General features: G+C 46.0%; 1 protein-coding gene across 1 annotated transcript in view; it reads left to right on the forward strand.

The window, feature by feature from the left end:
- Positions 1-277: 277 nt before the first annotated feature.
- Depdc1b (DEP domain containing 1B) overlaps positions 278-25,774 on the forward strand; it is a 73,597-nt gene continuing 48,100 nt past the window's right edge. Inside the window, exons 1-2 of the mRNA XM_021180211.1 lie at positions 278-410; positions 8,263-8,528. Coding sequence (XP_021035870.1) covers positions 363-410; positions 8,263-8,528 — 314 coding nt within the window. The 5' untranslated portion in view covers positions 278-362. The remainder of the gene's footprint in view (positions 411-8,262; positions 8,529-25,774) is intronic.

The following is a 25,774-nucleotide window of genomic DNA, read 5'->3' on the forward strand; positions in this document are numbered from 1 at the left end:
GGGCTCCGAGGCTGCAGAGCTGGTGTTCCGAGTGGACTCGCGGCAGGGACAGTCCCGGTAGGTTTTGGGCAGTGTCATCCATTGTGTGCCGGCGGTACGCTGCGCGATCAGTCACGTCCGCGAGCATCCGAGCGCCCACTGGCGAGGAGAAAGTGTTCTTTCCTCCTAGCTGCTGGAGGCGCAACCCCGGGGTAGTGAAATCCAGGACACAAACAGCCCCGCCCACCACGCAGTTCCTGTCACGTGCCCTCGCAACGTCCAATCAGCGCCCGGAAGCTCCGGGCTTGTGATTCAAACTGCGGCGGGGCGAGCTCTGTCTGGAGTCTCCGCTGGCGTTGCCCCGCGACTGCTGCGGGTTGGCAATGGAGCACCGCGTAGTGGGACCCGGGCCGTACCGGGCCACCAGGCTGGTGAGTGAGAGTGGGGCCGAGCCGACCCCGCGCCGCAGTCACCGCCGAGACTCGGGCTGTGTGCAGTCGCTCGGGGGCTGCCGGTGCTGGTGGTCGCTGCTACACATTCTGTCCCACAGCGGGCAGACGAGGCCCGGAGCCAGCCCCACCAAGGTGGCATGAACTTCTTCTGCCGCCGGTAGTTGGATGCTCGGCTTTGGACGGCGCCTTCAGCCTTAACAGGGAACCGAACCTCAGGCGATCCCGTTCTCCTTTGTCCTAGGGACCTACTCTAGCTTCCAGGGCATGATCGACCGTGGGTGGAGCCATAGGACCACCTATGGGTGTAGCTCTTGCGGACTGCGGTGCTCCAGGCAGGGCGTGACTCCTTCCTGAGTGACACTGTTGACACTTGACAAGTCCTTTGTAACGGTGCACTGCACGGAGGTGGATTGCCCCTCTAAGGTTCCTGCCCCTGGAGTTTCAGTTGTCAGCACTTACTTCAAGTAGCGGATCAGCTCTAATAGGTGATCTAAAAGCTTTGCTGATGCACCAGGGTGAGGGTCTTTCCTGTGGAAACAAGTTTTGACACTCAGAAACTTATTTCTAGGAGGAAGTACTTTTACTGACTTCTGCCTCAAACGGATTAGGACAATGGAATAGACAGAAGGTTTTAGAGGACTTTTGAGTTTTGTCTGTGAAGACTCTTAGCTGCATTACCTTGCAATAAAGTCTCACTGCTCTCTACTCTGGAAAAGGTGGGATGAATATCCAAACTCATGTTTTAGACTCATATGCTAGAGACGTAGTTTTCCTTCTTTCCAGAGCCAGGTAGTCTGTGTTCTGCGGAGTCAAGCCACCTTCCACGGATGAGAAGTTAGGTTTCAGGCTGCTTGACCTTTGTTTTATTAGACTTAAGGGACACGTGGTGAATCAAATAAAGATTATGAATCTTCACACAAAAGATCACATGGCACATGTAAAGTTTCCCTTACGATTTTAGGGTCTGTGGTATTGTTTCATTTGGCTGAAAACAACACATATTTGCATAGGGTCATTGGTCTGGGCTGGACTCATGTCAGTGGTTCTTCCAATGGAAATCATTCATGTGTCACTATCTGGTGATTTGACTGGCACTGGGTGGTGTCACGTGGTACCCTGGTCTTCAGTGTTGGTTGAACCAAGTTTTGACGGGTTTGCTCAGATTCTTCATATAGTGGGCTCATGGTGTCATGACGTTTTGTTCACATCTTATTGGCCAAAGCAAATGAAATGGCTGAGCCTATAATCTAGACATTCATTTCTATTAAAAAGAAAGCATTTTCAGGTTGCCAGCCTTGTGTGGCAAGGACCTTTACCCACTGAGCCACCTTGAAGGCCCCTTTTCTACGTTTTAGCATGGAGAGGTGGTAAAAGCCACATTGCTAAGGTGCCTGTGAAGAGGCTAGGAGGCATCGTTGTGTAATTCACAGAACCCCCAGAATGGTCCCATTTATTTTAAGAAATGGTGAAATGAATAATGGATGTAGGTTTTCTTTAGGGCTCATTTCTAAGAGGTATGAACGGCGACAAGATAAAGAGAGTCTCAGAAATGGTGTATTCCTAATTGCATCCTCAGAAGGGGCTCTACCGTGTAAACTACCTGGGGTCATGGCTACTGTTAGTTCTGACTTGAGGGAAGATAGGGGTTGTTCTGTTTTAATGACTTTTGCAAACTATAATGGCAGTCCTCCCTTATCAGGAAAGGAAATTTTGCAAGAACCCCAGTGTGGTTGGTTTGAATAAGATTGGCCCTCATAGGCTCATATATTTAAATGCCTCTGTTCCCAGGGAGTGGAACTGTTTGAAAAGATTACAAGGATGGGGAGGTGTGGCCTTGTTGGAGGAAGTGTGTCACTGGGGGGTCGGTTTTGAGGTTTGAAAGCCCATGCTAAGCCAAGAGTCTCTGTCTCAGTCTGTGTATCAGGATTTAACTTTTAGCTGTTTCTCCAGTGCCTGCTCGCTCCCTATCATGATAATGGTTGAAGCCCCCAAAACATTAAACAAGCCCCCCAATTAAATGTTTTTCTATAGAAGGGATGCCTTGGGTCATGGTGTGTCTTCACAGCAATAGAACAGTGACCAAGACACACAGAAACTGCTTAAAAGTATGATAGTACCAGATCCCATATGTATTATATATAGTATACGCTTTTTGTACATATACCTACGATGGTTTAATTTGTAAATTAATACACTGAGGGATCAACAACAACAATAACAAATATATATTCTACTAGAGTTCACTGTAATACTTTGGAGCTATTGGTCATTAAAATATAAAGATTACTTGAGCACGCACACTGTGAAACCTCACCAATTGGCCTGATAACCTAAATACCATTAAGTGACTCCTGTGTGAGTGGCGTACTTGGTGTGGACACCGTGAGCACTGAGCCCATTCACATACTTGATGGCATGAAGCAACGTCGCTGTGCTTCCCAGAGCTGCATGCAGCCGAAAACTTAGGAACTGTAAACGTTTGGAATTTTCTATTATGCAGGTTCCTGTTTACCGTGGGTAACTGAAATTTTGGATACACATTGACTATCCCTTCCCTTCCTTTCCCTTCCCTTGTGAGCCCATGAAAGGCAGCTAGGTTCAAACCCCAGAGATCCATCAGATTAATCTGCAATGGATGGAAGGAAGTTTGCCACACACTCTCAGACCCTAGGCTGACACGAGGCCCCAGCTCCATAATTCTGTGGCCATCAGTCATGTAGGGCAAAGCCCGAAGTCCCTGGTATTCTGTCCGGACTCCACCCCCACAGTTACCTGGCAACAACCAGGTAGGCCGGCCCACTATAAAAGGGGCTGCTTGCCCCCTCCTCCTTCTCTTACTCTCTTATTCCTGCTTCCTACTTGCTTCTCTCTTGCCCCCCTCACCCCCCCAACATAGATATGGCCCGCCTCTACTTCTCTACTTACTCCCTCTCTCTGCCTCTACTCTATGACAATAAATGGCTTAAAACCATGGGCTGCCTCTTCTCATCAGGATCTGCCATGCTGGAGCTGCGTGCCTAACCTCCTGTGGGAGCCCAACCTCCTGTGGATGCCCTCCCTGTGTTCTCAGGCACAGTGACCAAGCCAAGCAACCCTCCTGAGTAAGCCAGAGACTCTCTTCTCCCCACAAGAACTTGCTGGAGCCCTCTCCTCCTGCCCTTTTTCCCTTTGGCCCTGGGATAGAGCCAGTCATCCTGCCGGCCCATACTCGGTTCTCAGTTCTTTTGCAACACCGAGTGGCATCTGCAACATTTTGCAACACCAGGTGTCCAGGAGCCTGAGAATCTGCAGTCCTAGGCCTCTGCCTCCCGTTTGCTGGGATTAAAGGCATGCGCCACCATGTCCGGCTTCAAGGGCTCATATATTTGAATGCTTTGTCATCTACTTGAGAAGGATTAGTTGTGGCTTCGTTGGAGTAGGTGTGGCCTTTTTGGAGGAAGTGTGTCACTGGGGTAAGCTTTGAGGTTTGCAAAAAGCCAGGCCAGGCCCAGTGTCTCTTCTCGCTGCCCACTGCTGCACATGTAGATCTCTCGGCTGCTTCTCCAGCACCATGTCTACTTGCACATTGCCACGCTTCCCTCCATGATGGGAATGGACTAAACCTCTGAAACAGGAAGCGAGCCCAGATTTAATGCTTTCTTCTGTAAGAGTTGCTGTGGTCATGGAGTCTCTTCACAGCAATAGAACACTGACTAAGATCGTTGTCTTGGCAGAACTGTGTGGGGTGCCTGTCTCCATGCTTGCAGAGGTTCAGTGTATAGATGCTGCTGGATTCTCTGTCACATTAACATATTATCAAAGGAGTCTGTGAAGAAAAATGCTTTCTCTGGCTGCTTTTACCCCTACCTCCCATGTCATTCAAGCTCAGCGCAGGCTTATGAACTGGTTAACCAGAAGAGCATATGGGTGATTGATAAAGACCCTTCAGCTTTACCAGAATTTTGCAATAGTCAATTCAGCTTTCAGTTCTATTATATATTTGAGAAACCGAATGTTAAACATTGAGATTTGGAAGATACATTGATAGCCAGTTTTTCCCCCTAAGTGTGAGGGTTTCAGTTACCAGAAATTAGAGTTCTCATTACAGTTGTATTTTATAAATTTAATCCAACCATGTCTTAAAGCGTTTATTGAATAAGAATTTTTTAAAACTTGTTCTGTCTTGTCCTTCAAGGTTGGCCCTCCTTCCCTTTTTCTTGGCCCTGCTCTTTCTTTCAACACCACTCCCAGCTTCCTGCCTCTTCAGCAGGAGCCTGGAGAACCTGTCGGCACACAGTGGGAGGTGGCTGTATCCTCCTCACTGGTTTCCTGTACTGTCTAATAATGCACCTCAGCTTCAGTTTATTTTTTTCTTTTTTTTTAAAAAAGATTTATTTATTTATTATATTTAAGTACACTGTAGCTGTCTTCACACATCAGAAGAGGGCGTCAGATCTCATTATGGATGGTCGTGAGCCACCATGTGGTTGCTGGGATTTGAACTCGGGACCGCTGGAAGAGCAGTCATCCGAAGACTGCCGAGCCATCTCTCCAGCCCAGCTTCAGTTTCTTAAACACTGACGTATGGCTTGAAAATAAAATTTTACAGGTTAGGTAAATTTTTGTGGTGAAAATGAAATGAAAGACCCAATTCATGACAGTATAGGAGCTAGTCAGCTACCTATTCATCATCATCGAAACAACTGTCCTTTTTTTGTTTTTTAAACTCTCATAAAAATAGTTTATGGAAGACTTCTACTACATAGTTTGGAACAAATCCCTAACTTTTTGGAAGGTAGTCGCTGTCAGAACCTGGTTCATGAATGAGGCTGGGTGAGGAGAATTTTTGAGAACTCGTGAGATAACGCCAAGGCAGAAAGTCTCCTAATCTCAGTTTGTCTGTAACATGGGTTGAACTTGGAAGGTGCTTTTGTGTCCCACCCCAGGTGTCATAAGTAGGAGTGGGCTTAGTTTAGATTACCTGTCATCTTATCCATCACTACACAGCATGCCCTTCCTAACCGTGAGCTGTCCTTGAATACAGCCTAAACTCATGCCAACTTTGCCATGACCTTGCCTGACCGTTAGAACATACCTCAGAATATACATTGCCTGATGCCCTGAAGAAGAAGGATGGCTCTTGCTTGAGGCTTTAGTCGGCTTCCTTTTTAGTCTCCACTCACTTAGGTTCACGAGGCCCATAGAAGGGTAACAGTTACTATGAGGACCATACAAAGGCATGGTGGGGAGAAAGATTGGAACATCAGCCTGCTGTCTGAAGAACCAAAACCGACAGCCATCCACGCCTACGTTTACATCCTAGAAGCAGAGGTAGTCAAGAGCCTCGTGAGGGTGGGATGAGTTCTGAGGCAGGAGCGTGGCTGCTGTGGTGGTGTTGTCTCTGGCATAGGCTGTTTTGAAAGCCCTGAGTGTTTCTGCATATTGACCGCGCTCTCTGATGCTCTCAGTAGCCACCCACTGCTGCCTCTGTCAGTGGGACTGCTGGGATGTGCCCTAGGTAGGTCCTAGCAGAAAGCTCCCAGCAGGAGTGGCTCACGTGTAAACAAGGAGGAAGAGGCTGAGTTGTCTTGACATCTAGAGCCATCTGTTTTTTGTCTGTTGACCACGTTGTGGCTCATTGATTCTATCTGTGGCATTTGGGAACAAAGGGAAACTGGATTATTTTTATGGTATGTAATGTGTACCAAACCTTATGTAAACAGTGAGTGGAAGATCTGGGATTAAAACCTCATGTTTGCCCCATTCTTCAGGGATTGATTCTGTCCTTTTAAAGTGGCCCAACCTCTCTTTAAGTTCAAGGCCAGAATCACTGCACTGTGAACATCACAAGCCATGTACTAGAGTGAGTGAGACAATATGCACTAATCTGATGGGTTTGGTTTTTAAAAAGGCTCATAAGCCACGTTTTAGCAGGGGCCACATGGCTCTGATTGACTGGATTGCATTGGACCAGCACACTGAATATGCATGCTCCCTTGTTTCTTAGCAGGCTGACCCTGGATCAGCACACTGAACATGCATGCTCCCTGGTTTCTTAGCAGGCTGACCTTGGACCAGCACACTGAATATGCTACCTTATTTCTTAGTAGGCTGACCCTGGGAAACACCTACCTCTGTGGCTTTTCTTTTGATTGCCTTTTTTTGGGTGGGGGGAGGGGTGAGGGAAACAGGAGGGATATCTTGTTTTGTAGCTCAGCCTTGAACTCATTCCTCTTGCCTTTACCAGCAGAGTATGGTACATGCCGCCACACCAGCTAGCTTCCATGATTTTCATATATCAGAAACTCAACTGTTTTGAGTTTTAATTTGCTATGCATTTCAACAGAAATGTGGTAACTGGGCATAGCTATGTGTTTATTGACAGAGACTAGACCGAATCCTGGAGACTCATCAGTTCAGGGGTCTTTTCTATATACTTGTTCAGCCTTAATGGCCACACCCACTCCGATAGTAAAGGTGATAGCAGTCTGTGAGTGAGATTTCCTGAATACCTGTGTTAGGGCAGACACTGCGATAGGCTTTCCATTTTTATGTTTTATGTCTCCAGTCTTTGTTGCTGAGGCTGTGCATGCTTGGCTAGCAGTGAGTGTGAGGCTGGCCTCCTGGCCACTAGTGGAACAGGCTGTGATTCCAGTCATACTGAGCAGCCGAGCCTAAGCTCTGTCTATTCAGCCTTCTGTGTCCTTGTGGCCTCTGAAGGTGCCATGCCCAGCTAAACTGTATTCTTCTATAAGAGCCTTGAAACCAAGCATCCCCACAGGCAAGCACAGGATGTGAGAGAAGTTCACTGCAGCAGAAAAGCAGAAGTGCTTTGCCTTACAGTTGGTGTGTATGACTGGAAATTCCTAACTATCGATTTGTTTCAAACAGCCTTCTTTTGCAAATACTCGGAAATTTGATGCTATGTAAGTGTTCTTCTCAACTGTCTTGAGCTCATTAGTGTTGGGTAGTTTATCTTGATCACACGCAGCTCTCTTCTTTCCCCATGTGATTACTCTCACAGAATGAACAGTCTATAAGTGTTTGATGAATGAAGTCTTAGTAAACATGGGACTTCTGAAAAGGAATTACATGTGATGGGCAAGATTTTGGGGGGTTGTTAGGCAGTGTTTCACTATATAGTCTAAGCTGGGTCTGGACTGGCCTTGAACACAAAATCCTCCTGCCTCAGCTTCCTGAGTGTTGGGGTTATAGCTGGAGTGTGCAGGACTGTGCCCCGCTATAAGCATAGGTCCACCCAGTGCTTACTCCCATTGGTTTCATGCAAGTGAACTCCAGCAGTAGCAGAACTTTGTAGAGGTGTCTGCAGTAACTGTTGCCTGAACAAATACAGGATGACTAACCCTTGAGAAGTTGCCTTTTGCTTGTCTCTCTGCTGTGAATAAGTTCTGCTCTTGCTTCAGTGGTAACAAAGTAACCCTAAGGTGGACTATTGCAACTGTTTCTGAGTATGTAGTTACAGCGGTGGCATTACTTGCAGTCACAGTGTTTTGTAATCATTACTTTGTAACTGCTCATCCTTTAGGACTTTAAGAGTTAGAAGACTGCAAATAAAATACCGCGCCTCCATCAGTTATTCCAGTGTGTTTTAATTTAAAAATTTTGATTTTATCCATCTACCTATTTACCCACTTACCTACCAATTATCATATCAATTTATGGATCAATCTATTTATCATCTAACTTCGGGTCTTGTATACGCGAAATAGTCCCTACTCTTCAAGCAGTTTAAATGGAAAACTGGTATTCCTTGGCTTAACTATTTGGGATGATTAACCTTTATACAATACTAGTTGATGACTAAATGGAAGCTCTTGTGTCCTTTGCCTAGTGGAATGAAACAGTGGAGCTTTTCCGGGCCAGGATGCCTTTACGGAAACATCGTTGTCGGTTCAAGAGTTATGAGCATTGCTTCACTGCATCGGAGGCTGTGGACTGGCTGCACGAGCTTCTGCGGAACAGTCAAAACTTTGGGCCCGAGGTAACTCGCAAACAAACAGTCCAGCTGCTGGGAAAATTCCTGAAGAATCACGTTATTGAGGACATCAAGGGGAAGTGGGGCCAGGAGGATTTTGAAGACAACCGTCACCTCTACAGGTAATGGCAGGGTGTAAACTCTTAAGAAGGAACACAGGGCAAGTGAGTGCATCGGGTCAGCATCTGGAAACTTCCCGAAGTGAAAGAATTTGCTGTGTCCATCGAAGCGATGCTTCTGGTTGTAATGTGCTAAGTACCTAGCTGAATGGGCTGTTAAAGTAAAACCGGCACCATTGGTCCTGCTCTGTCAGGGCTCCATAGAGCAGGCTTTTGTTGCAATGATTTTCCAGTAGGGAAAATTTCCATGCCTTCTGCCTGCCTGGCAGGGTGGGGGTAGTAACTTAGTACTTCTAGAGTACTGGGTCTGCAGTAACTTAGTACTTCTAGAGAACCTGAAGGGGTGCAACAAAACCTCTGGTTTAGCTTTGCTGAGCATTAAGGATTGGACTATTCAGGCAGATTGTCTGGTCTTGAAACAGCTCAGGGACTGTGGGTGGGATTGTGTTAGACGTCCTTAATGTCTCTAACGGAGCCTGCCGCTGCAAGCCTGCCCGCCTCCATAGGATTTGCTGACAGTGTTTCATGATATGGACATCTACCACTAAGTAATCCGAGGGATAATGGAGCTCTCTCTCCTTACAGTGCCATCTCACTGTACATTAGTGTGTTTGATTGCTGGAGGCCAAGGAGACTCACCTGAAACCCAGGTGACAGAAGAAGACTAAAAAAGAATGAGGTCACACAAATGAGAGAAGAGCTGTTCTGCTGTCTGTAGAAGCCTGTCGGTGCCAAGCCCTAGAGACAGGCTAGCGGAGGGAGTCGAGCACAGACTTACCACTTGCTTTCCCGTCCCTAACAGAAAGATGAGGGTCCTGACTGTAGCACATTCAATGAGCTGTTGGCCTGGGACGTGTGGCCTTGAGCTAAGAGATGCTGCCGTCTTATACCCGAGCTCTTTCTTTGTTTCTCTCAGACTAGCTTCTGTGCAGAGTAGAGCAGGCTGAGGTGGTTCTAAGCATGTCGTGGTAAAGATGATGCTGTTACGCATTTCCCACCAGACCTCCTCCTGGAGCCTCCTGTGCCCACACGTCAGGATTGTCCTCTGAGCAGTCAGTCATCTCCATCTGGCAGTTATTTGCTGATCTAACTTTTAATTAGGGTCTTAGAGAGTCTCAGCTTATTCTGAGGCCTGGTTGCTTAGTGGGGAGTGTAATCCTGACTCCAAAGGCCAGGCTGCATTGGGGGTTCTTAAGTGACTACCCTCGTGGGAGCTTCCTTGCTTGTACCCATCACGATTTAGCTAGGACCTTTCTGAAAGGCTTCTCTGGCCGAGTAACATCTAGGTTTTCTGTTGTGACATTAACTAGGCCATCTCCCATTGAGTGCCCCCGAGGCTCTGGAATCCTCAGAGCACTGCCCACTGAGCACTGATCACTAGAACATTTCATTGCAATGTTAAGACTTAGTCATCCCTTTGATGGAAGAATTCACAAGACAGATGATGGTTCCTTATGACATGTCGTGGTCCTTCAGGGTCCACCAAGTATTGGTTCCAGGAACTCCCCATATATATCCAAAAATCTGCATATGCTAAAATTCCTTATGTAAACTATAGCTTTGCATATAACCTACACACATCCCCTACACTTTAAATTCTCTCTAGATTACTGATAAAACTTAATGTAAACACTATATAAATAGTTGTGGTGTGTTGCTATGAATTAATGACCAAAGGTACATATATTCTATCCAGATGTAACCACTGTATTGCCGACAAGATTCTGAACAGGATGTGAGGTGAACAGGATGTGAGGCAAATAAATATACTGAGGAGAGACTGAGGTCGTGTGGGATGGTAGTGGGCTACAGCAGTAACTTTCCACTCCTGGGCTCAGCATCCTACTTGGTACTTGACAAATCCAAGTTTTGCTCTTTGGACTTTAAATTATTCTTTTTTTTTTTTTTAAGATTTATTTATTTATTATATATAAGTACACTGTAGCTGTCTTCAGACACTCCAGAAGAGGGTGCCAGATCTCATTATGGATGGTTGTGAGCCACCATGTGGTTGCTGGGAGTTGAACTCTGGACCTTCGGAAGAGCAGTCGGGTGCTCTTACCCACTGAGCCATCTCGCCAGCCCCGCTCTTTGGACTTTAATCTTTGAGATGGGAGCCTTGCTTTCTTGTTCACTGACCCTGCTGCTTTAGTGTTCTGAAGAACTGGGGATAGGAGCCCTTGCACTGGCTGGAAGTTTTTTCTTCACATACCTTTGACCCATGTTTGGGTGAATCTGAAGACAGAACTCATGGACCTGGAGGGTTGACTCTGGGTTCTCCCTTGTGTCTTAGTGTTGGTGACAACGTTTGTGAGGAATGAGTAGGCCGGCATTTTGTTATTTAGTATCCTAAGAACTCACTGCCCCTTTTTTTCCCCTGCATGGGAATTCTGTAAATTAGCCACTGACTTTTTCCAGTTAGCTAGATTCGACTTGGATGGAGTGTATTTAAACCTGTAAATCATTGGTGAAGATGCCCGTGACTTGCATTGAGAGCGAGCTGATTAGGGTAGAAGCCAGCTGTTGCGCATGCGCAGGCTTCTGTGCCTGGTGCTGGAGCGAGATAGCAGTCCACACTAGTGCTCTAGGGAGGGGCCGCCTTTGATGTTCTGACTGGTGTGTCTGGATCCAGCGCCTTACCTCAGGTGAGATGTGCTAAAGCCAGGTTCTCATGGAAGCTGAAGAGGAGAGAGTAAGCCAAAGCAGGGTAGATTCAAAATGGATGGAGAGTCAGCCGTGGTGGAATTGAGGGAATACTTTAAAAGACTCAGATTTACGGTAGGGAGTGCTTTTTAAGTAGTGTAGAAAGTGCTGGGAAGGACAAGAAGAGGAGCTCTTGTTGGAAAGAAAGAAACTAACATTCCAGAGCATCTCCTGTGTTGCAAACTCAATATGTCATTTGTCATTTAACTCGACTCCTGAAGATGTGTCGAGAGTAAGCTTCTAATTACGTGACTTATTTTCTCTCTTTGGAGAGAGAGAGTCCTACTCTCTAGTCCAGGATGGCTTGAACTTGTGACAGTCCCGGCCCAGCCTTCCGAGTGCAGAGATTACGGGTGTGCATCACCACCCCGAGCTTTCCTAAATGTGAAGGGTGGGAAATGAATCAAGCGAGGCTTACAAACAGAGTCGTGCGTTAGACAGGGAGAAGCCATCATTTGAGTCAAGGACTGTCGCTGAAGTCTGTGTTCTTGTGCTGTGCCAGGCTATCTCAGCTTCCACAAGATGAGGTTGACGTAGCTTAACAGAGAGATGAGTGGTGAATAAACACAGGGACTCATGGGGACGTCTGGTGTGGCCAGCACACCTGTAACCACCTCGTCCATGTGATGCTTAGTGACTAATACATGCCTCCGTAAAGAAATTCTTCTCAAATGAAGGAGGTGTGGGCAACAGTCAATCTAAACTTTGCTCACCTAAACACAGCAAACCAGTCTAAACCAGTCTCCCAGGTCTGTGCGATCAGAGTCACACAGATGCAAAGACTCCACTGTTATCTTTTGTTTTGTTTTTTGTTTATGCACTAATGGATCAAACTGAGGGTCTTGTACTACCTCTGAACTGTATGTCTGCCACCTGCCTGTGTGTCTTGAAGAGAGAGATTACATGCATGCGTTGTATAATTTTATAACGGGGTGAGGAATGGAGCCGTCATTTTGTACTTTTAGTGGAGGAAGGGTTTGTCTGGTTGTAGCTCTTTGGTGTGATTGCTCTGCAGTCTGGTGACCCGTGACCTCCCATTACTAGTGGGTAGCCAGAGGGACTCCAAGCTTGCTTGCGTTTATTTATTTATTTATTTATTTATTTATTTATTTATGTATTTATTATTTTAAACCATCTTTAAGACTTTATATCTTTAAGACTTTATATTTTTAATTGAAAATATTTGTATACACTACTTTTTCATGTTTCCCCTCCCCCAGATTCCTCCCAGGTCCTCCCCACCTCCATACCCATGCAACTTTATGTTCTTTCTCAAAAAAAAAAAAAAAAAAAAAGAAGGATAAAAACCCGACCCCCCCCCATAAAAAAACAAAAACAAAAACAAAGCAAAACAAATAAACCAAAACAAAACGAAACCCCATCTCCTGCAACAGAAATCAAAATGAATAAGTAGAAGATCAATAAGACAGAAAGGTGCCCCGACCAAGTAGAATGAGACAAGGCCACACCAACTGCTGAGTTGTTGTTTTTTGTTGGCCAAGTATCCTGTGTATGGCACTGTCCTGAACTGTGGTTAATGCACCTAGTGAGACTTCATTGGAGAAAACCTACTTTTTTTTGCTAATGAGTATCAACTGTACATAGTATCTTGATTAGAGGTGAGGACCCCTGTCCACTCTCCTTCTCAATGTTAGGCTCTGTCTGGCTTGAACCTGTGCAGGCCTTATGCATGCTTCCAGTCTCTTGGAGTTCATATGTGGGTCAGCAGATCAAGACCCTGGCTCAAAATGAAAATGTGTTTTATTTTTCAGATCCTTTCTTTTTTTTCTTTTCTTTATTTTTTCATATGGGGTGCTTTAAATATTCTGTGATCCAGAAAATTCTGAACCCTAAACCACTTCCGGTCTGAAGCATTTTCGATGAAGGTGAAATTAAATCAGAGAAGGAACAGACACATAGAACAGTGGGGCACAATAGATTCAGAACCAGCTGTATACAAATACAGTTGATAGAAAAGGATCTTGACAACAAACAGTTCCGGCACTGCCGGGTGTTGAACCCGCTAAACTGTGTGCACGATAGGAAGCTGAGCTGAAGACATTGCAAGTGATTTCCCAACATTTGGAGATCCAAGTGTGTAGATGCAAAAATAATTCACAATGACTCTCAACTTAAACCTCATAAGCTCTATAAAAGTTAATTCAAAGTAGATCATCATCCATTTAAGCATAAGGCCATAGGGTTACATCTTGAAGTCAGGCAGGGAGTCGTTCAGATGGGACAGCAAAAGCACCTGTCGCAAAAGACGAGACGACAGATTGGAAAAATATCAAAATGGGAAAAAAAAAAAGATGACGTGAGACAGCACTAAGCACGGAAAGGAGTCTGGAGAGTTGGCTCAGCAGCTCGGAGCATTGTTGTCGCAGAGGACTCAGGCTCCTTCCTAGTACCCACATGGCAGCTCCAGTCCCAGGGCTCTGAAGCCCTCTCTGACCTCCAGGCACACATGCACAGTGCACCAAAACCACGGTCACACATTCAAAATAAAACAAGGCAAAAAACTAACAAAGAGGACAAATAACAGGCAGAGATGTCTGCAAACCACACGTGGGACGGTGGCCTGGGACCAAGGACATAGGAAGAACTTTCGAACTCAGCAGTAGCGGAGCAACAATTCAAAGAACGAGCAAGGGGTTGAACAGGTGCTTCAAAATGCGTAGAAAGCAGATCAGCCGCCGTCGTAAAGAGGTAACATAGTAAACCTTACGGAGGTGCACAGCAAAGCCACAGCGGGGTGCTGCCAACTATTACAGCTGGTAAAATAAATGCATCAGCAGCGTCAAGTGCTACTGAAATGCAGAGGTGGAAACCTCCTCTGACCTGGGCAGGAATCCCAGGTTGGCAGTCACTTTGGAGTTAATAAATATAGATGGTCTCAGTCATTCCTGTTCCTAGCGGATATTTCCCCTAGAACAATGTACGAATGGTAAATGTATGAGTGTTGGCAGGCTCTACTAATAATTGCCAGTAACTGATACAGCCTAAACATCCCAGGATTGGATAAACAAGTACAATTCATCTATAAACTAGAACCCTGTCAGGTTGGGGAAGGGTGTTCTACCGTCCAGTGAGAGAAAGAAAGGGTGTTTAGAGGAGTAAAGAAACTGCTGTTCCTGGATGGATGGTGTGGCTACAATGTGATTGTGTTAAAACTGATGCAATTATATTACACCCTCACATCAACTTTTCTGTACGCCTACGATAATAAACAGAGATTTGAAAGGTCTTATTTGAATCTGATGCCAGAAACTTGAACAGACGTTTGAAGCTGTGTGACCTCTTAGTCATTTTGTCTGTCACCCTCTGAAACATTCTTGCATCATTATCTTGGGAGTCTTGAAGGGACTTGTTCTAGTTACCACACCTCCAAGTGGATGGACCATTTACTCCCTCTAGTGGACATCTTTAATTTTTGTTTTTTAAACTAGGAAAACACAAAGTGTATATTATGTGATTTTGTTTTCTTTCTCTCCTCTTTTCACCAAGTCCATAAGAGATCAGTTTTTCAGGTACTAGGTTTAAATGTCGTAGGCACTAAGACCAACGCAGGGTGTGGATCTGTGGGCTCAGAAACCTGGCTTCACCTTAAGTGAATGGAGGGTAGGTATCCAGGATCTACCTGCTCAGTTGAATTTGTGGGCGGAAAGTAGAAAGTGTGCCTTTTCTCTTCTTTTCTTTTCTTTTCTTTTCTTTTCTTTTCTTTTCTTTTCTTTTCTTTTCTCTTCTCTTCTCTTCTCTTCTCTTCTCTTCTTTCCTTTCCTTTTCTGTTTTCTTCTCTTTCCTGTCTTTTTTTTTTTTCTTGAAGAAATTGGTACAAACTCATACCTGATAATCTTTTGCTAGAGGTTTCTTTATTGCAACATATGGCCTGCTTTTAGTTCTGACAGCACTGATTTAAAAGAGAGAACTCGTGACTTCATCAGATTATTTTGTGTCTGTGGATGCTTGTTGCTTTAGGTGTATTTTTGTCTTAAGTTGACCCACTAATTGCTTATTTGTTGGGTATGGTGTGGCGTTTCAGTGCAGGGGTAATACCCCGTGTTTATGACCAGATCCCACCCACTGCACTTGTATCACCTCAGACACGGCTCATTGATTTTCTTGTTGGAGACATTAATTCCCTTCTACCTCTGTAGAAATACGCACTTGATTTTGTTACTCGAAGTTACTCTATTGCGCTCAAGATTTCACAAGTGGCTCCCATGCAGCTGTACCATGGAGGGTCAAGGAGTTAGACAGATTCCCTGGTGGGCAGACAGGCCAACAGGAGCGGGCCATGGCTAGGTAATGAAGATGGCAGGCTTCTTCCTCATCTCTTTGCTTGAGACAAAAACCTGTCAGCTTTACACAAAGGCCTTACAGGCTTTTGTCTCTTACTAGGTAGAAGACTGGCTCCACAAGTTCAACGCTGGCCAGGACATGTTACATAACCAGTGTGGGCCAGTCAACCCCTTCTTTCCTAAAAGAACTGTCTTAGTCTATTCCCACACAAACATCACGACCAAGAAGCAAGTTGGGGAGGAAAGGGTTTATTCAGCTTACACTTCCACACTGCTGTTCATCACCAAAGGAAGTCAGGACTGGAACTCAAGCAGGTCAGGGAGCAGGAGCTGATGCAGAGGCCATGGAGGGCTGTTACTTACTGGCTTGCTTCCCCTGGCTTGCTCAGCCTGCTCTCTTATAGAACCCAAGACTATCAGCCCAGGAATGGCACCACTCACAATGGGCCCTCTCCCTTTGATCACTAATGGAGAAAATGCCCCACAGTTGGATCTCATGGAGGCATTTCCTCAGCTGAAGCTCCTTTTTCTGTGACAACTCAAGCCTTTGTTGACTCACAAAACCAGCAGTACAAGGACTAACCCCAAGTTGGGGGAGGAAAATTTTCTGAGACTTAAAAATCCCTAGCCCTCACTTGGGAAGAGTCTGGATTCATTTTGGTTTTCTGAGCCCCTTCTCTGCTTCACAGAGGGTCATATTCTCTGTGTTTCCATTGTGTGTGCTTCCCCACCCCCAACAAACACCTTTCTTCAAGTGCTCCCTCAGACTGTCTGCTCCTGTTGGCAGTGTCTGCGATTCCTCCACTGCTGTCTGTTGTGTTCAAGGCTTTCCCTGCCTTTTAATCCTTTACCTGGCAGGAAGAAGGAACCCGATGAAGACCCCCTGGGCCACCATCGTCCATCCTTTCCCCACCCCAGTGATGAGCTCGGCAGGTTCTTGCTTTCCCAGGAATTCGCTTTCCCAAATAGAATCACAGGTTGGCGAGATCCTTTGTTCTTTCCCCCACTTCTTTTGCTTTGCTGTTTTTGCTGGTGCTGCAGATTAGACCCAAGTTTTCATGCTCCTGTGCGCTGCTCCGAACTGTCTCTCTCCACTTCTGCTGATAATACTACATCTTTAAAAGAAATGATTACTTTCCCTTTGTTCTTTGACAGTTGCATCTATGTGTTTTATTATTTCTCGAATACACCTCTCTTATCTTCTTCCCACTCCTGTCAGCCCCCCTCCTTCCTTTGAGCCCATATCTTATATTCATGTCTCTCTGTTTTGTTTTGTGACCCTCCAAGTATAGAGCCCTCTATGTGGCTATGGGTGTGAAGCTGTCCATTGGTGCTCACGTGGCTGACTGGCAGTTACAAAGTGAGGCTGTCATTCTTCTTCCAGGATCCATCCATAACGAAAGCTCAGCAGGGAGTGGTAGGGCCCCCAAAACTGCCCCCTGGCCTCCAGTCGGCTGTAGCCAGGCCCAGTCTGGTGCAGGCTCCAGAGTGGCAGCTGTAGATGCTATGCCACCATGACTGCAGTGGCCCTGGTAACATCTTACAGCCCTTCTTGTCTTATGGTTCCTGCATTCTTCCTGTTCTCTGTCCCTCTGTGTTGCCCGAGCCTGAGACTGGATAGGACACACGTCCTGTTGAGGTCTGAAAAATTCAACTATTGATTCTTCTCTTTAGTAGCTGTGAGTCCTTGCATTCACTTCTGTTCATTGCAAAGGGAAAATTTTCTCAATGCTCACGAAGGCACTGCCCATGCCCATCAGTTGGTAGAGCCAATGCTGTGAAAATGACCATAGTGCCCAAAGCACTGAAAGATGCAGTGCAACCCGAATTAAAGTCTCTGTGCCACTCTTCAAAGAAAGAGAAAAACAATCTTAAGAGTTCATGTGCAAATTAAAGAGCTTGGGTAGCCAGGGCCAATCAGGGTCAAAATGAATGCTGGAGGTATTGCCATATCTGATCTGAGGTTATACTACAAAGTCATAGTAATCAAAGAAGTACACAAACTGATTTTTATCAACATAGAAGCATTAGGTTATGACTTAAAAAAAAAACCTTTTCCCCTTCCGATCTCCTTCCTCTGTTTTATCCTCCCACCCCAGACCTCCTTTCCAGTTTCATGTCCCATCTGTCCTTTTGCCTACCCTGCCCACTTTGACACCCTGTCTCCTCCTTATGGTCTGCTACTAATTCATAGTCTATACCTATCCTCCACCCCTCATTTATGTACATACAAACATATAACATCAGGATCTACATACGTGCGAGAACATGTGACCCGGGTCACTGCATTTAATGTAATACTCTCCCGATGCTTTTGTTATGCCGCAGATTTCATTGTTGTGTATAGCTGAATAAATTCCACCATGTGTATGAGACAGTCTACTTTTTCACCCATCTACCGATGGGCGTATAGGCAGGTCTCCATTTCCTCCTTCTTGTGAATAATTTTGAAATAAGTGTGGATGTGCATATCCCTTGTGGTAGCTTCTTTTGGGTATGTGCCCAGGAGTGACAAAGCTGGGCCACGTGGTGACAAAGCTGGGCCATGTGGCAGTTATGGTTTTAAGGTTTTAAAAATGTTCATAGCAACTTCCATAATGGCTGTCCTAGTCAAGTAGATCTTTAAGTGCTATGCCGTGTGTGTGTGTGTGTGTGTGTGTGTGTGCGTGTGCGTGTGTGTGTGTGTGTAAAATCTCTGAGAGGTTGGTCTTACCTTGTATACATAGCATAATGCTAGTCTTGAACTCCAAGTCCCCCTGCCTCTGAGTGCTGGGATTACAGGTGTGTGCTGCCAAGCCTCCTCTAAGGTCCGTTTTAAATGACTCTAAATATTGAGTCTCGTGCTTCCCATACCAAGGCAGGAAAGAAAGTGTAACAGGATTCTTCCTGTTCCTGCCTTTGCAATGGAGAGGATAAACAGACGAACCAAAGCATATTTAATTAATTACCTACAGGAAACCATAGCAAATAATAAATGAGAATCGCTATCCAGGCAGTCCGTGGAGTGACTCATCTATTTTGCTTGGTCGGCATAGTAATTTTAGTTACTGTTTTATGTCTTCCTGTTTCCGTGCTTTCTAATTTTTTTTGGGGGGGTGGGGGGGACAGTTGGGAGCAGGGCTATGCTTCCATGTTGTTAAGATCTTACAAAATACAGAAGATACATACAATGCCGAGCCTCCTTCCTATCGCTTTCCTGAAGCCAAGCACTTCCATTCCTCGGTGACACCTAGTGTTACTAGTTGTGGCCATGTCTTAGAACATGCTGCTGCTGCTGCTGGCCAGATGTGGTGTGCCAGCCAGATGTGGGGTACTGTAGCTCAGTCACTTGAAAGGCAGGCTGATTACTTAGATCCAGATGCTTGGGCAGCAGAGCACGAGGCGACCTATATTGAGACAGGAGGGTTAGGAGCTCACCAGGCTCTTGATGGCACACACTCCAGTGGGCACGCTCTCTGCCACTTCCCTTATGATTATGTTATCTGCCTGGCTTAGGTAGGAACTGCATCCATGATGCAGTCAGTGTAGAGGGAACACTTCGGGGCCTTGTATGGAGAGAGGGAAGGAGGATTATTTCAGCAGGGCTCCTGTGGGTAGGATAGGATTTGGACAGTAAAGGATGGGAGGTAAGACCAAGGCTGCCAGTCGGAAGCCCACCAGTCAGAAAAAAAGCGGTAGGAGAGAAACATGGCTGGTCAGAGGGGCAAATTAGGTGGAAGTTTTTAATTAATGGCTATGGAATAGATATTTTTATATTTATTTTATGTGTATATGAGTGTTCTGCCAGCATGTACGGGCACCAGGGGGTGTCAGATCCCCTTTGTCCAGACTTAGAGGTGGTTGTGAGCCAAACCTAGGTGCTGAGAATGGAAGCTGGGCCCTCTTCAGGAGAAACACACGCTCTAAAACACTGAGCCATCTCTCCATCCCTAGAGAGGACCTGTGCTTCGTGAGAAGGCAGCTGAGGCAAGAGCTTTGACCAGCGGTGAAGCCTGTGTTCTATGTAGTTAACTTAATGATGTGGATGGCATGGACTGTAAAGCAGCTGGGATTGCAGGATGGGAATGCTGGAGTGTGTGGGAGGGCTTCGTCTTCCTGCTTCCTCACAGGCTACACTGAGCCTTGTCTGAGGTCCGATAGTCTGTTTTTTTTTTTTTTTTTTTTTTTTTAGTTTTTTCGAGACAGGGTTTCTCTGTGTATCCCTGGCTGTCTTGGAACTCACTTTGTAAACCAGGTTGGCCTTGAACTCAGAAATTCGCCTGCCTCTGCCCGCCAAGTGCTGGGATTAAAGGCGTGCGCCACCACGCCCAGCGAATAGTCCGTTTCTTATTGTTCAGGAAATCTAGATTTTCACTTAGAACCTTTAAAAGAGATCATGTGTGTGTGTGTGTGTTTGCCTACATGTGTGAGTGCATGCATGTTACTGTGCATGCATGCATGTTACTGTGTGTGTGGTAGTGGTCAGAGGACAACTTGCAGGAGTTGTTTGCCCCACCATGTGGGTCCCTGATGTTGAACTCAGGGAATCAGGCTTGGAGGCTTTTACCTGATGAGCCATCTTATTTAGACTTTTTATTAGTGTTTAACATTTTCTTATTGACGCTTGGACTATAATCTTAGTCTTTTTAAAGCCATAATAGTTTTCAGTTCTTCATAAGCATCGTCAGTATTTACTGGGGGTTTGTGGTACCTTTGTTCCTCGTCAGTATCTTGAGGAGTATGTATGCTGCCTTGAGGAGTGGGTAAGCATCTCAGAGACTCTCCCTCTAGCTCTGTATCTCACAAGGGTCAGTGATGAGCTGCCAGGTTGGCGTTCTGGAACACTGGTGAAAAGTGTATACATACATGTGCTTATATTTATACGGCACTTTTAACTTTCTCTTGTCGCCAGTCATTCTAAATGTTTCTGTTTGTGGGAGCTCCCGTTTGTGTGGTGCTTGGTGGGAAGGAAGGAAGGCCATTAGAAAGCCTGAGGGATTGATCCCATTCTCTTGCTCCCTTGTACCACACAGCCTGCTCCTGGCTGTTTAGGTGTCCCCACCCAGGACTGAATCTTCATGCAGAGGGAAAAGATGGCTTGGAGCTTCTTGTGACAGAAGCAGTAGCCTGTCGGAACAATGATGGAGGCACGCAGAGACATGGTCCCAGTGCTGGCTCTGGGACCAATCTGTTCCTAGGGCGTGCTCTCACCTGTGGTTCTGACTGTGTTTGCCACCTGGCCTTCTGCTTTTGTTGGGGATGAGCAAAAGAAACTTGTTCTAGATACTACAGCTTCATTTCCAGACTCTAATTAGTCATAGGGAGAAGCCAAGTTCAAGGTCCCGGGTGCTGGGAGAGCTGGGGACTTCCCAAAAGCTGAGCATCTTCTATTGTAAGGAAACAGTTGTCTGAGTTTAGACATCCTAAGGACAAGTTCTCCATGTTGCTGTCAGGATCCAAATAAGTTTGTGTCCCCAGGAACCTACTCCTAACCTGATTGGTGAAAACTCCACTATTAGCCCCTATGTCAAAATATGATTGGATGGTGCTACAGCCCACCCCGTCCCTCCTTGTTTTGTGGTCTTATCCTTTAAATGTGTTGTGCAACTTCTCTTCAGGGTCATAGTTCAGCTCCCAAATCTGTTTGGCGGCCCAATTGACCAGTAGTGGATTGATTAAAATGTATTTTTGTCGTCTGCGTTGACCTGGTGTTTGGGTTTATATGGACCCCACAACACTTTTTTCTCTGCTTTATTATTTTTTTTTTCTTCATCCTGTTCTCTAGCTCTCTATTGATCTTGTGAGCTATTTGATGTTTTCAGAGTCCTCTCCAGTTAACTTTGCCAGGATGGGTTTCTGTTGTTTACAGTAGCAAGAACCTACCCTGATGGAACAGACAGTGGCTGCTGAGTAAAGTTGGGGCAGCTTTTTAGGCCTAGGAAACTGTGTGGCCTGTCTGAAAGCGAAGCAGTGACTCAGACCATTGTATAACCTTCTGAGGTGGGAGGGATCTTTGGAGTTCCCGGTAAACCTGGAGGCACAGGGGAAAACCTGTCAAGGATAGGAGCTTTGCCAGCTGAACCCTGGACTGGGAACTGTTGAATCAGCCTGACTCTGGGGGGTTAGAGCCCATCACTGCCATCCTCCAGTGTGGAAGCTGCCCAGGTGTTGGTGGGCATGCCAACAGGATGTTGAAATATGCTGTTCTGATCCTGATTGCCAGCCCTGTTCTGTAACATCCCTCCTAAGGTGTGTTGGCGATTAATTCATGCCAAATTCAAGCCTATGAGTTGCTTCTCTGGCCTGACCCCAAAATGTTTCTGCATTTTACACCTTGCCAGGTTTCTTTACCCATTTCCTCTGTATTTCTTTGGCTTGTCCGTTTGGCCATTTCCCGTTTGTCCTTGATGTCGCCGTTTTCTTTGATCCTTAGTTATGTGTCTCTGTGAATTCTCACTGCCTGTTTTTACCCACCAGCTTCAGTAGAGAAAGGAGTTGAAATTCAGATGGCTAGCTCCCTTTAGACAGCAGAGAGAGCTCTTTTGACGCAGGGGCACAGGAGGAGTGTACCATATGTTATGTACACAGAAACAAACAAAGACTTGTGGGCATTAGTCCTTTCTATTCTAAACTATGGCTCCCCGAGAACAGTGGGGATTTGCTCTGAGATGCAGATTGTAAGATGAGGTGTTTTGAAGTTGCTGAAAGGTGAAACAGACACACCATCTGGATGTGTAGAGCTGGCAAGAAACTAGGAATGGAAGGCGTTGGGAAGATGTGTCCCGTGAGCCTCAGGAATGCAGTTGAGTAATCATCCGTGCCTTTCATGCCAGCATCTTACCCACTGCTTGCTTGAAACTTGTGCTCTGAGATGAGGGTGGGTCATTGTGCGTGTGTAAAACTTGAAAAAAAATTGAGCTTAAGTTCCGAGACGTTTTTATTTTTTTAGGTTTTAGTTTTATTTATTTATGCAGTGGAAGGGGTGTACCACAGTGCATGTGTGGAGGTCAGCTTATGAGAGTTGGTTCTATCCTTTCGTCATATGGGGCCTTGGGATCAATCTTAGGCTGTTTGGCTTGGTGGCAAGTGATTTTAGTTGCTTAGCCATCCTGCTGGTGGCACAGTTCTGAACTAATTTGTTAGAAGTTTGTGTTGGGACTGAGGGTCTCTGTTGATTATATATCCCTATATATTCTGCTTTGCTCTGTTTCCTGTTATTTCTGTTGCTGTGAAGAGACACGACCACAGTGACTCTTGTAAGGAAACATTTAGTTGGAGCTAGCTCACAGTTCTGAGGCTTAGTCCATTACCACCAGGACAGCAAACATGGCAACACAGGCAGATAAGGTGCTGGAGAGAGAGCTGAGAGTTCTTTCTCATCCAGATCAGCAGGCAGCAGGAAGAAGACATTGGGAGTGGCTTGAGCATCTGAGACCTCAAAGCCCACCCCCAGTGACGCGTTTCTTCTAACAAATCCAGTCTACTCCAGTACGGCCACATCTCCTAATAGTGCCCATGGGGGCCATATTCATCCAACTATTATAATCCTGGATGTCTTGTTCTGGGCCCTCTGATAGGACATCATTTCAGGGTCGTAGAAAGGTTAGCTTTGCTCGAGTCCCTCAGAGAGGTTTATTTCCAAGGTGCCACTCAGTCGAATCTTTATCAGTAGCAGGTGTTGCCCATTGAGGAAGCCAATAAACAAACTGGGTGTCATTATACAGGGAGTGGGGGAGATAAGGATGAGGGGAATTTCCTTTTTATCTGGATGTCTCCCTAATCCAAGAAGAATGCCCAGAGTGCATTGAGGAACAAAGTCCGAAGGTCAGTCAGTAAAGAGTGAGCTCCTGTCCTTACTGTAAGCAAGCAGTTCTCACCCCACTCTCTTCCTAGTAAAGGAGGCTGTAGCTGAAACCACATCCCGTGAGCAGTGTTGGAGTAGTATGCTGTGAGGTCAGCAACAGGAGGCTTGGAACAGAGGCTTTGGACTGGGCTCTCATCCCAGCTGTTTACAGCTTTCCACCCGTGCAATGGTAAAGAAACTGCTTATAGTTTTTGACCTTCTGGCCTCATTTACAAACTAGGAATGCCAACATCTTGGTCTTGGCCCACACTTAGAAGTAGGTTTTTAATGATTCTCCTGCAACTTATAATATTCAAACGGAATGTGCCTGCTGTTGGCACCACAGTGGGACCAAGGTTCGTCTGTCTGTATAACTTCCAAGCAAATACGGTTACATCTGTCTTTAGACCAGGGGTCAGCAGCTTTGCTTTATACACGGCCAGATAGAAGACAGTGGGTCATGAAGCCTCTGTTGGCACAGCCTGACTCTTCTGCTTTATGCCAAAAGCAAGTATAACTAGTATATAAAGAGTGCATCAGTAAGACTCTATTTGTAAAGAAAATAATGGGCTTTTACCTTGAGGATCTAGTTGTTAGACTTTAAGGTTTACCCAGTTGTGTCTCATATGTGGCAGGCACTTCTCTTTCTTGTATCCATGTGAAGTCATTACATACGAATGAATGTAAGCACGGGATTCTTTGGGACTTTGGAGTAGACAAGGAGGTGACAAGGCAGGACTAGCCCTACGTGGTCTTTAGTGCCGGAGGTAAGGAGTACCTCGAGGGATCTGTGGAACAGACAGCCTGCACACTGTGATGCAAGTGTGACCTGAGAGGGAGGGAAATGCAGGAGATCAGGACCTGCGTGGAGAGTTCCCAAACGAAGACTGTTGCCGGAGTCCGTGTCTTCTGGAAAGAGATGATTCTGTCATCTGGTGTGTTCTGTGACGGGCTAGAAGCATCGTGGAAAAGCAGGATTGATATAGCAGCCGGGAGCTGTGGGCCTGGGAGAGATGACCTGATACCTCTGTGGCCAGCACACACTGTTTTGTGTGCGGCATAGAACCACTTTTGTGTGTACATTTGTGGTGCAGTTTTCCTAAGTGGGGACCAGGAAGATAGAAACGGCTAGGAAGACCACAGTTCCTGTCCCCACCTGTCTTGGTTGCTTGTCCACACCTTCTTTTCCACTGTGAGTTGTCATTGCACATGCTTAGAGTGCCATGCTTGGCAGAGTGACCCACTTCATTAATGAGGGTCTGGACCCTTGATCACCTTGTACTTCTCACACTAGTATTTTTGTACTAGCCCATTCACAGTTGCAGCGGGACAAGAAGGTCCCGAGGGGTGCTATAGATATTCCTCTTGCCTCCTCTGTGCAAGCACCGTTGTCCTTCCCTCTCATCTGGATCGCTTACCCTTGCCACGGTAGTAGTTGTCACCTTCTGCTCCCTGGCCACAAAGAGAGTAGACCAGAGTGCTCCACTAGGTTCCCCAGCAAGAGCTTATCTCTGCAGTGCTACCTGCTGAATACAGAGTGGTGGTCAGCAAGGAGCACAAGGTGGTTACTAGGGTGGTGAGCAGGATTACTTTTGTTCCCATCCTTTGATGCCCCCCCCCCCCCCCCCGCCTTTATTTATTATGTATACAGTGTTCTGCCTGCAAGGATGCCTGCAGGCCAGAAGAGGGCCCCAGAGTGCACTATGGATGGTTATGAGCCACTATGTGGCTTCCAGGATTGAACTCAGGTCCTGAAGAGAAGCCGGTGTTCTTAACCTCTGAGCGATCTCTCCAGTCCCTATCCCTTGGTTTTTGATTCACTTGTATTCTTAGGGGAAGCTGTCCCATAGTGATCCCTTAGTCCCCAGCCAGTTCCATTGCTGTAGGCCCCACCTGTGTGTCTCCTGAGAGATTTTGTCCTGGTCACCGTAGCTTTCTGACAGTGCTGGAGGTCAGCTTCCTGTCAGTCCTCCATCCTTGCTCTCTTTTCAGATTAATTCTTTGTTTGTTTGTTTGCTTGTTTTGAGACAGGGTTTCTCTGTGTACCCTGGCTATTCTGGACTTGTTCTGTAGACCAGGATGACCTCTGCCTCCCGAGTGCTAGGATTAAAGCACACTTGTTCTAGAATCATTGTGTTTATCTCTGTAACAGGTCCTCCTGGGACTTTTGAATTGAGTCTTGTGGAATCACTAGATTAGTTTGGAATTTAACAACTTCTTCTTCTTCTTCTTCTTCTTCTTCTTCTTCTTCTTTTTTCTTTTTCTTGGATATTTTTCTTTATTTACATTTCAAATGTTTTCCCCTTTCCAGGTCTCCCCTTTGGAAATGCTCTATCCTATCCTCCCTTTCCTTGCCTCTATGAGGGTGCTCCCCCACCCACCCACTCCCATCTTCTTCCCCTGGAATTCCCCTACACTAGGGC

Source organism: Mus caroli, chromosome 13, assembly GCF_900094665.2.
Source record: "Mus caroli chromosome 13, CAROLI_EIJ_v1.1, whole genome shotgun sequence".
Classification (NCBI taxonomy): domain Eukaryota; kingdom Metazoa; phylum Chordata; class Mammalia; order Rodentia; family Muridae; genus Mus; species Mus caroli.